The sequence below is a fragment of the Elephas maximus genome, chromosome 5, assembly GCF_024166365.1.
Source record: "Elephas maximus indicus isolate mEleMax1 chromosome 5, mEleMax1 primary haplotype, whole genome shotgun sequence".
Lineage (NCBI taxonomy): Eukaryota > Metazoa > Chordata > Mammalia > Proboscidea > Elephantidae > Elephas > Elephas maximus.
The window spans coordinates 88,067,145-88,078,793 of NC_064823.1; the positions used below are offsets into that span (position 1 = coordinate 88,067,145).

At 37.5% G+C, this 11,649-nt stretch overlaps 1 protein-coding gene across 1 annotated transcript in view; it reads right to left on the reverse strand.

Moving 5' to 3' along the window:
* The window catches only part of STATH (statherin), a 58,297-nt gene extending 49,059 nt beyond the window's left edge, over positions 1–9,238 (reverse strand). The window contains exons 1-4 of the mRNA XM_049885290.1: positions 9,214–9,238; positions 3,573–3,687; positions 1,139–1,202; positions 59–79 (exon numbers count right to left, since the gene is read on the reverse strand). Of these exons, the coding sequence (XP_049741247.1) occupies positions 59–79; positions 1,139–1,202; positions 3,573–3,687; positions 9,214–9,238 (225 nt within the window). The remainder of the gene's footprint in view (positions 1–58; positions 80–1,138; positions 1,203–3,572; positions 3,688–9,213) is intronic.
* Positions 9,239–11,649: the final 2,411 nt, after the last annotated feature.

Consider the following 11,649-nt stretch of genomic DNA (forward strand, 5'->3'; position numbering starts at 1 on the left):
GTTTAAAATATGATACACTGTTGATTATTAAATGTTCTATTGAATGAAGGTGTCTTACCTCTTCAGATGAATCAGCTCCCTTAAAAGGAGAAAAGAACAATATAGTTAACATCTTAATATTAACTCAAGATCGAATGTAAAAATGCACTTAGCAGCCACAATTGTGAATGGAATCTAAGGGATGGAAGTTGATACTCTTTATTGGACATCTTTGTACAATGACATCTTTAAAGTGAGTGAAGAGTAGGCTTTTGCTCTGATTAATCTGCAATATTTAAATGTCAATTTACTTTGGGCCATGTTTCTTTTGTGTGCGAAAGATAGGGAAAGTCTATTACTATGAATAGGAGAGTGAAAACTGAAAAGATAAACTTCGGATTTGGCCCGAAACAAAATTTTTTATATGCGTAATGTTTTAAGTAGCTCAAAAGCTATTTAAGCTTTTGTTGTGATGATAGAGCTCAGCTGTCTGCTTTTCTTCTTAGAGTTTAATTTTTTTCTGTCTATCCTTTTACAACAACATGATGTGATAAACTATGTTTCCATAGCTGACTGGATGTTTTAAACATCCTTTAGAATTCGGTGGATTAGTTGAACTGCTATTATTATTGCATGATAAATTTCCCAATAATTTAGACATAAAGGATACCAGCGTATAAACAAGTATTAATTTTAGCAGGAAAAAAAAAAAAAAAAAAACAAGTTCCAGAAAGGTCAAGTGCTTTACCTAGAGAAACAGAGTCATAAATGACAAAGCTATCTGGGATCTCCTGACTTTAGGTAGATATGAAACTTTTTATATTTAAGTACATTTTATTAGGCTTGTAGTTCTATATCTTTATGGAGACTTTTTTAAAATTTATTTTTTCAATGAGATAATTACATTTGAAGTCTGTGTGTGTGGCTTTCTGTGTGCATGTGTGTGGCTTTCTGTGTGCATGTGTGTGTACTGAAGATTTATTCTAAGTCTTGAATAAACTCATGTAGGTTAATTTAAGGAAAATATTCATATAAAAGCATGAACATTTATAAAGCATTGTTCAGGTCAATGGAAACATAGGCCAGGACACAGGTAATGAACAAGATTCTTTGGAAAATTTCTGAGAACATATTCTTCAAAATTTCCTGATATACTTACAATCATGGCAGCCATGATGGCCAAGATGAAGGCAAAGATAAAGAACTTCATATTTTGCTGAGTCCTGTGAAAGCATGTGTGAGAAATCAGTAACACATTCATTCTTTGGTTCATTCATCAAACATTTATTGATCGAACTATGCTCCAAAGGTTTATGAAACATACTAGATGTACAAAGACAATTAAAACACATACCCTGACATCAGGGAATTTACAGACTAGTAAACCAAGATAAACAAACCCACTGCCATTGAGTTGGTTCCGACTCATAGCAACCCTGTTGGACAGAGTAGAGTTGCCCCATAGGGCTTCCAAGGAGCAGCTAGTGGATTTGAACTGTTGACCTTATTATTTGAGACCTGTAGCACTTAACCACTGAGTAGGAGTAAAAAAATGAGTGTTCTGAAATGGAAATACTAACATGCTCTAAAGGCACACAAAAAGAGCACCTTAAACAAACCAGGAGAATAAGGGTATAGAGTGGAGTAAAGAGAGGGAAGGCAGAGGGGAAACGGAACATGTCTGGAGTCTGAACAGAAATAAAAATGAGAAAGAACATGGAATGTTAGAATTGCAAATAGTTCAGAAAGTAATGAGGAAACAGCCTGAAACAGGACGACTTCTTAGATAGTTGTGAGATTATATGAAGCTTTGAGTAGGGGTAATAATTAAGGGACAGCACAAAGAGATGTGCAGAAAGTAGAATGACAGGCAATAGAGCCTGGTTTTATAATAGAATGAATCTCAATGTGCCAGCTGTCTGGCCTGAGCATTGTATAGACAATATAATGCTGACATCGGAACAGTAATGATATTGGACAGAGAACAATCAAACTGAAAAAGAACTCACAGGGAAAATATCTGTGGCTACTTTGGGAAATCGAAATGGTAAAAATTATTTAAATTTCCAAATATTCTTATTCAACACATTTAAGCTAATCTGGAACTCTTTGATGTATTTATATAATTCTTTGAATCCGGTTTCATAACTGTTGAAAAAGAAGCAAAGCAGATTATTTCTGAATTCAAAAAAAAAGAAAAAAAAAAAGACCAAACCCGTTGCCATCGAGTCCATTCCGACTCCTTGTGAACCTATAGGATGGAGTAGAACTGTCCCTTTGGATTTCCAGGATGTGGCTGGTGGATTCCAGCTGCTGACCTTTAGGTTAGCAGCTGAGCTCTTAACCACTGCACCATCACAGCTCCAGTTCGGAATTCCAGACACCTGAACAAAAATATTTTCACTGGAAAATATTTTTATGGAAGAACTCACAGACACACGATATTTATACCTGTGAATTACGAACTGCAAAGGAAACCTTTAATGAAAAAAAAAAAAAAAAAGGGCGTTTTATTTCATTTTTTTTAACTTGTCAGTTGTGATAGAACATTACGGTAACATCTTTTGTTTAATGATAGAAAAACTATTCTTCTCCTAAATAATTCTAAGTCTTCAACACATGAGGCAGAGATCATGACAAGTGGTATGTTCCCTGTTATCTGCTGTTTTTGCCTCACTGATTTAAGCTAAGCATGGTTGTGTAAGACAAACTATAATAATTGCGTATTTCTTGATAAACTTTTTTTGTCATTTAGTAGTTAACCCAACCTTTCCGTCATGTTAAGATACAAAAAAGGATGCAACTTTTAGTTGTGTATGTCTACAATTTGTATTAAAAACAAAGTTTTGGTGTTTTATATGCCTGGAATTTTATTGAAAAGCATCAAAGGATGCTTATAAAGAGATTTATATATATATTTAAGGGGTTTAAGCAAGTATTTCCTAAAAATCGCAATTAAAAATGTAGGGGTTTAAATTTTCCCTTTGATCAAAATCACAAACAAAAATGAGTAAAGACTAAGTAAAACAGAGACGTGTAACTGCTGTGCACTGTTAATTATGGAAAATAACAAAAAGTGTTTTGAATGATGAAAAGAACAATGAAGAGTCCATTGGCTTTTGAATTGAAAAGTCGAAAAGTCCATTTAAAATGACTTAGTGATGGGAATATAGTAACTTTGAGAAAAGTTACTTAAGCCTTTGAATCAGTACATACATTTGCAAAAAGACAACTTTTTAAACTACCCAAGAGATTATTTTCCTATAAAATTTAAGCTTTAGCTTTAAATTAAGAGTAAAAGTAATTATTAACAAAGTGGATGTCCGATATTTGGTCAAGGACGAAGAAAAGATAGCGCACATCCCCTCCATTTTCCACAGTGTTGACTTTGGACAGCAATGGCTAATGTTGACTCAGAGGCATTGAGGTCCTGAACTCACCTTCAGATCCTGACATAACATAACCATTTCTTTAAAACTTTTGATGGACAATTATCAACAAATAGTATGCATTTTCAAAATGGTTTTCAATTTATTCCAGCAAGCAAAAGATTAGAATAAAACTTCATATTATATTGCACATAAATACATTACCTTTTACCGAAGATGAACTCACGAGTCAGAGAAGCCCAACTGAAGCCCTGAGAGATGATGTGCTTCTCTAGAGGGCAGGTGTATTTAAATGCACTGGAATCCTTCCTTTGTTTTCCTAAACCATGTCAGTTATGAGATCACATTATGGGAACTAAAGCTAATCCTCAAAATCTGTCCTTCCAGATGCGAAGAAGTAACTTATCCAGGTGATTTTACAATAGAAGATTGTGAAGGCAAGTTAACCAGGAAACAAAAGGACCTGTCAAATATTAAGGCCAGTGTTAGCCTGGCCACCTGTGAACAGAGCAAAGGAAAAGCCTCTATTTTCACAAACACATGTCCAAAAAAGTTACCTACCACATTAACAAACTTAACCTGTATTCTAATAAATAGTGATAACTGGCATAGTAAAAGTGAAGTCACTTGTTTCAAATGCATTTCCTAAAGGTTTTTAAATTTCACTTTTATGTTATTTCATGGATTTTAAAAAATTTTAAGTTATCAACTAGAAGCAAACATTTGTCAAAATCAGCAGGCATTTGAGTATTGCATGGTAAAATAAATCTCGTATTTAAAGTTAAATGACCCTAAAAGCTCAGGAAAGGAGCCTTGGTGATATAGTGGTTAGTGAACTGGGCTGCTCAACAAAAGGTCAGCAATTTGAACCCACCAGCTATTCCCTGGAGAAAAGATGTGGCAGTCTGCTTCCATAAAGATTTATAGCCTTGGACTTCCTATGGGACTTCCTCTGTTCTATAGAGTCCCTGGTAAGAATCGGCTTGACAGAATGTGTCACTATCTCACACAGTGACTGGTGCATTTGTTTGGAATTTAATTTACGTGCTTTCAGTCTTTAGGGACTCATTCCATACTGAAATCTGTGTGTTGACATGATAACGCTTGATGGAAGGAAAAATTAGTTTCAGTAAGTCCTTAGGCAAATGTGTATGCATGTAAAAAATCACCTCTTTGCTACTGATTGGATAATTCATTATAGTCAAAACTGAACACCAGAAAATCATTTGGAAAGTCTGGCTAAGTTATATAGGATTCCTTGCTACTCCAAGAGAGTTCTCAGAATCAGCATCAGCTGAGAGCTTCTTAGAACTGTGAAATCAAACGCTCCTAGTCCAGGCTACTGAATTAGAATCTTGGCAGTACAACAGGAAAATACATTTTAACAACATCTACAGGTGATCTTATATGTACTCTAAAGTTCGGGAAGCCATATGATAGACCTATAAATGAATTGTCTATGGACTTGATGCCAAAATAGAATTTAAGGTTTAATTTTGTGTCAGTTGTTTTAAGGAAATATTTATTTGGTGAATTTTCTCTACTATATTTGAACAGGCCCATTCGAAACAATGGTTATTCTCTGGGTAATATGCAAAATAATTTTAATGTTTATTGTTGTTTTTAGTTGACCATTGAGGTATTTCTGACTTATAGGGACTCAAAGTACAAAAGAAGAAAACGCTATGCAGCCCTGCCCCATCCTCACAATCGTTGCTATGCTAGAGTTCATCATTAAAGCCACTGTATCAATGCATTTCATTGAGGGTCTTCCTCACTTTCCCTGACCTTCTACTTTTCCAAGCATGATGTTCTTTTCTATGGGCTGGTCCGTACTGATAACGTGTACAAATCAATTGATACGAAGTCTCTCCATCCTGGCTTCTAAGGAGCATTCAGGCTGTACTTCTTCCTGTCTCAAGACAGGCAAGTAAAAACATTCAAGTGAAATTTAATTTAAATTGTTCTTATTGTTTTTTGTCATTGCATTTCTAAGCATTGTACATATATCTACCCAAATGCAAAGGAAACTCAATCTTCAGTACATTACGAGCAGAAAAAAAAAAGATACATAAAGTCTCTAGTGCATTATCCGGAAACCCTGTTTGTGTAGTTGTTAAGAGCTACAACTACTAACCAAAAGATTTGCAGTTCGAATCCACCAAAAGCTCCTTAGAAACCCTATGGGGCAGCTCTACTCTGTCCTATAGGGTCACTATGAGATGGAATTGACTCGATGGCAATGGATTTGGTCTGGTTTAGTGCATTATCAACAGAAAAAAAAAGAAGATATATAAGGTTCAGTGACTGTTGAAATAAGTCTTATTTTAAAAAATAAACCCTGCCTTAATCATTTTTGGAGTTTTAAAGAATGTTTTTCTTCCTTCTTTGCTTTTTCTCTCTCCTCTTTACTTATTTTATTCCCTCCTTGATTTTCTTTCTTTCCTTCCTCATTTATTTCTTCATTAATTCATTTAACCAACGTTAAAGAATTATGACATGCATGGCCTAGTGAATAAATTAACCCTCCAAAATCACTACCAAAAAATAACAAAACAACAACCACAACAGCAAAATATGAGGTAAGATAAACTGAAAATGTAATAGATGCTAAAAAAACACTTAAAAATAAGTTAAATCATACAGATTTTAGATTGTGCTAAAAATTAAACAGCATTTCTGTAAAATAAGACTTTTATTCAGATACAAAGATTTGCAAATTTGGAAATGTCAAAATGAAAGTTCAACATGGTGTTCCAAAGAAGGAGCATAAGCATACATCTTTTATAATTAGTTCTACAGAACTCTGTACAGAGTTGGGAAGACTACAGGCACCCATTTGTTTGGTTGGCATTCGACATGCTATCATGAACCTCATTTAGAAAGATTTTCTATGGGCTTGGGTACTCAACCTTAGCTACAGTTCCCTATGATCCAGAGCTGGTTCCTTCTCTGTCCCGCAACACTCTGGGTGGGCCACCTCAGAATGTCACAGAACAAGTTTTCTTGGTCAAAAGCATGGTCATGGGTCATGTACTCTGAAAAGAGAGGCGAAGGGCTACAACAACATGGAGTCTGATTCAGGCCTTTGCCAGCCATTTTAGTTGTGGTTTAGAGTCCTCTTTCACATTTGGAACACCAAAATGTAGGCATTTTTCCACCCATTATTTTCTGATGCAATAAGATAGGAAGTGTGGGGATTATGTATGACAATGGAAATAAGTATAGTGGACAACTGACACAGGAGTGACCTTCTTGTGTTATTTATCATCTCATACTCCAGTTACTCCAATTACAGTAGGGCATTTTAGAAGACTAGTGAACCAGAAAATGTCACGATATTTTATAATTAAGTAAAACAGATATTTCATTCTCTAAAAGCAAATACCACACACTTTGAAAATGTCAGGGCCATATATTTAGAAGGAAAACATCAACTAACTGCTATTGCTAAGTCACAGGTAAGGCATGAAATTGATGGCATAAGGACACAACCCACGAACAGATATTTATAGTGATATTTATGCTGACTTTTCCGTCGTCTTCTCCTCCTTCTCTTTTATTTTTTCTAGATGAAAACATTGTCTACACTCTATGATGCCTGCCTATGCATTTAAAGAAATTTCTTGGGTTATATTCCTGTTTTAATTAGCAATATAAAAGAATCCACTGAAAAATCTCCTGAACAATAGAAATACAAAAAGACAAAATCCTATCTCTTCTCTTAGGGCACATAGTTTATAATTTGTGAAACAGACAAGGTTAAAGGCAATATCAGGTAGATAAGCCCAAGAAGCAATTGGATATGCGAGTCTAAATTTGGGAGAAGGTCCGGACTAGAAGTGCTGAATTGGAAATAATCAGCTTATTGATTGTAATCAAAACTCTGAATGTGGATATCGTATAGGAAAAATGTGTACAGTCAGAAGAGAAGTAGACTGAGGAAAGAACCCCTAGATAACATGGGTATTAAATGTGCAGCACAAATAAATAACTTTGGCTTTTTGTCTCTGGTTTATGAAAATAGCCTGGGCAATTAGGTCACCTTTTGAATGTTGATGTTATTGTTGTTAGGTTCCATCAAATCAGTTACAACTCATAGTGACCGTATGTACAACAGAACAGAACACTGCTAGTCCAGTGCCATCCTCACAATCATTGTTATGCTTGAGCCTACTGTTGCAGCTACCGAGTCAATTAATCTCTTTGAGGAACTTCCTCACTTTAGCTGACCCTTTACCAACTTTCTCCAGGGACTGGTTCCTCCTGATAGTATGTCCAAAGTAAGTGAGGTGTAGCCTTGCCATCCTTGCTTCTAAGGAACATTCTGGCTGTATTTCTACAAAGACACATTTGTTCATTCTTTTGGCAGTCCATTGTATATTCAATATTCTTATGCAACACATAATTCAAAGGTGTAAATTCTTCGGTCTTCCTTATTTGTTGTTCAGCTTTTGCATGCATATGAGGCAATTAAAAGTACCATGGTTTGGGTCAGGTGCACCTTAATCTTCAAGGAGACATCTTTGCCTTTCAGCACTTTAAAGAGGTCTTCTTCAGCAAATTTGCCTAATGGAATGTGTCCTTTGATTTCTGGACTGCTTCTTCCATGGGTTTAGATTGTGGACGCGAGTAGATTGAAATCCTTGATGACCTCAATCTTTTCTCCATTTATCATGAAGTTGCTTATCTGTCCAGCTGTGAGGATTTTTGTTTTCTTTATGTTGAGGTGTAATCCATACTGGGAACCCTGGTGGCTTAGTGGTTAAGTGCTACAGCTGCTAACCAAAGGGTAGGCAGTTTGAATCTGCCAGGTGCTCCTTGGAAACTTTATGGGGCAATTCTACTCTGTCATATAGGGTTGCTATGAGCTGGAATCGACTCGACAGCTCTGGGTTTGGTTTTTTGGTTTTTAATCCATACTAAAGGCTGTGGTCCTTGATCTCCATCAAAAAGTGCTTCAAGTCCTCCTCACTTTCAGCAAGCAAGGCTGTGTCATCTACGTAATGTAGATTGTTAATGAGTCTTCCTCTAATCCTGATGCCACATTCTTCTTCATATAGTCCAGCTTCTCAGATTATTTGCTCAGCATATAAACTAAGTAAGTATGGTGAAAGGATCCAACCCTGAAATACACCTTTCCTCACTTTAAACCATGTAGCATTCCCTTGTTCTGTTTGAGCCACTGTCTCATTAACTACGTCAGGTTTCTCATGAAAACAATTCAGTTTTCTGGGATTCCCATTCTTCTCAATGTTATCCATAATTTGTTATGATCCACAAAGTCAAATGCCTTTGCATAATCAATAAAACACAGATAAGTGTCTTTCTGGTATTCTCTGCTTCCAGCCAAGATCCATCTTTCATCAGCAATGATATCCCTGGTTTCATGTCCTCTTTGGAATCCAGCTTGAATTACTGGCAGTTCCCTGTCCATGTTATTAGGTGCCATCAAGTCAGCTCTGATTGATAGGGACACTGTGAACAACAAAATGAAACACTGCCTGGTATTGCATCAATCTCACAATCAGCATATAAACTCAAATATGTTTGAGCCCATTGTATCATCCGCTGCATCATATCATCTCTTTTTTGCTGACCCTATTCTTTACCAAACATGATGTCCTTCTCCAGGGACTGGCCCCGCCTGATAACATGTCCAAAGTACATGAGACAAAATCTCACCATCCTCTCCTCTAAGAGGAATCCTGGCTGTATTTCTTCCAAAGCAGATTTGCTCATTTTTCTGGCAGTCCATGGTATATTCAGTGAATGAATTAGGAGCACCAAATTTATTCCCTTGGACACAAACTTCAGCGACATGATGAGACCTCCACTGCCTTACCTTTAGAGGCCTTATGCTTGCCCATCTAGCATGCTGTCTGGCCTTTGGATTATAAAAATGGCTGGCTGAGGGCCCTTGTCTTAGTTGTCTAGTACTGCTATAACAAAAGTGCTGCAAGTGGGTGGCTTTAACACACAGAAATGCATTCTCTCACAGTTGAGAAGGCTAGAAGTCGTAGGGGAGCCTCGTCTCTAGGGGAGGCTTTCTCTCTCTGCTCTGGGAGAAGAGCTTTTTCTCTTCTGAGCTTCTGTTCCTGGGCAATCTTCATGTGGCTTTGGCATCTCTCTTCCCCCATCTCTACTACTTACCTTACTTATTTAATCTCTTTTATATCTCATAAGGGAAGGACTCAAGAGCTAATCCTGTCTTATTAACGTAAGAAACATAATTTAATCCTCATTAACATAATTTAGTCTTGATTCATTAGTATAACAAACATATTCAATTCAGAAATGGAATTATAACCATATACAGAGGTTATGATTTACGACACGTCATGGAATGGAGGATAATTACACGAGACCACAAAATGGAGGACATCCACAGAATACTGGGAATCATGGCCTAGCCAACTGAACACGTATTTTTGGGGGGCACAATTCAATCCTCGTACTGTCCTCAGCTATGATGCTGGGACAGAGCATCCACAGTATTGGATTAAGAACCCTGTTTCCTTTGCTGGGCTTCCTCTCCCCCCAGCTTTGCATCTGATTACTGCTTTTGCTTGGAGGTTATATCTAAACCCCATTGCGCCTGCAGTGTATGTTTAAGAATGTTGCTGTGCTAACCTGTGTTAACACCCTGCTTGTAAACCTTTTATAAGTAACTTGTCAGCCCACCCTTGGCAAGCAGTCTAGGTAGAAGCTGCTCTGACTGACTCCTTTTTTGGTGTGCAATGAAATAAAGGTGTCTTTCCTGTACTCCTACCTTGGTCTCTTATTTATTGGTCAATGCAAGTCATGTTGAGCAAAAACCTGGTTTCTACCCTGTAACAATGCTAGGTGGAACATGGTTAGCATAATTTTTCAGCTCACCTCATTAGGCCTACCTGACCAGGGGGAGACTAGCAGAAGTTAGGACTCCCTTTTTATTTTTTTTTTAATTTTTATTGAGCTTCAAGTGAACGTTTACAAATCAAGTGAGTCTGTCCCATATAAGTTTATATACACCTTACTCCATACTCCCACATCCCCTCCCCCTAATGAGTCAGCCCTTCCAGTCTCTCCTTTCGTGACAATTTTGCCAGCTTCCAACCCTCTCTACCTCCCATCCCCCCTCCAGACAGGAGATGCCAACACAGTCTCAAGTGTCCACCTGATACAAATAGCTCACTCTTCATCAGCATCTTTCTCCTACCCACTGTCCAGTCCCTTCCATGTCTGATGAGTTGTCTTCGGGAATGGTTCCTGTCCTGGGCCAACAGAAGGTTTGGGGACCATGACTGCCAGGATTCCTCTAGTCTCAGTCAGACCATTAAGTATGGTCTTTTTGTGAGAATTTGGGGTCTGCATTCCACTGATCTCCTGCTTCCTCAGGGGTTCTCTGTTGTGCTCCCTGTCAAGGCAGTCATCTGTTGTGGCCGGGCACCAACTAGTTCTTCTTGTGTCAGGATGATGTAAGGCTCTCGTTCATGTGGCTCTTTCTGTCTCTTGAGCTCATAGTTATCATGTGACCTTGGTGTTCTTCATTCTCCTTTGATCCAGGTGGGTTGAGACCAATTGATGCATCTTAGACGGCCGCTTATTAGCATTTAAGACCCCAGATGCCACATTTCAAAGTGGGATGCAGAATGTTTTCATAATAGAATTATTTTGCCAATTGACTTAGAAGAAGTCCCCTTAAACCATAGTCCCCAAACCCCCAACCTTGCTCTGCTGACCTTGAAGCATTCAGTTTATCCCAGAAACTTCTTTGCTTTTGGTCCAGTCCAGTAGAGCTGACCTTCCATGTATTGAGTATTATCCTTCCCTTCACCTAAAGTAGTTCTTATCTACTAACTAATCAGTAAAAACCCCTCTCCCACCCTCCATCTCTCCCCGCCTCATAACCACAAAAGTATGTGTTCTTTTCAGTTTATACTATTTCTCAAGATCTTATAATAGTGGTCTTATACAATATTTGTCCTTTTGCCTCTGACTAATTTCACTCAGCATAATGCCTTCCAGGTTCCTCCATGTTATGAAATGTTTTGCATATTCGTCACTGTTCTTTATTGATGCGTAGTATTCCATTGTGTGAATATACCACAATTTATTTAACCATTCATCCGTTGATGGACACCTTGGTTGCTTCCAGCTTTTTGCTATTGTAAACAGTGCTGCAATAAACATGTGCGTGCATGTATCTGTTGGTGTGAAGGCTCTTATTTCACTAGGGTATATTCCGAGGAGTGGGATTTCTGGGTTGTATGGTAGTTCTATTTCTAACTGTTTAAGA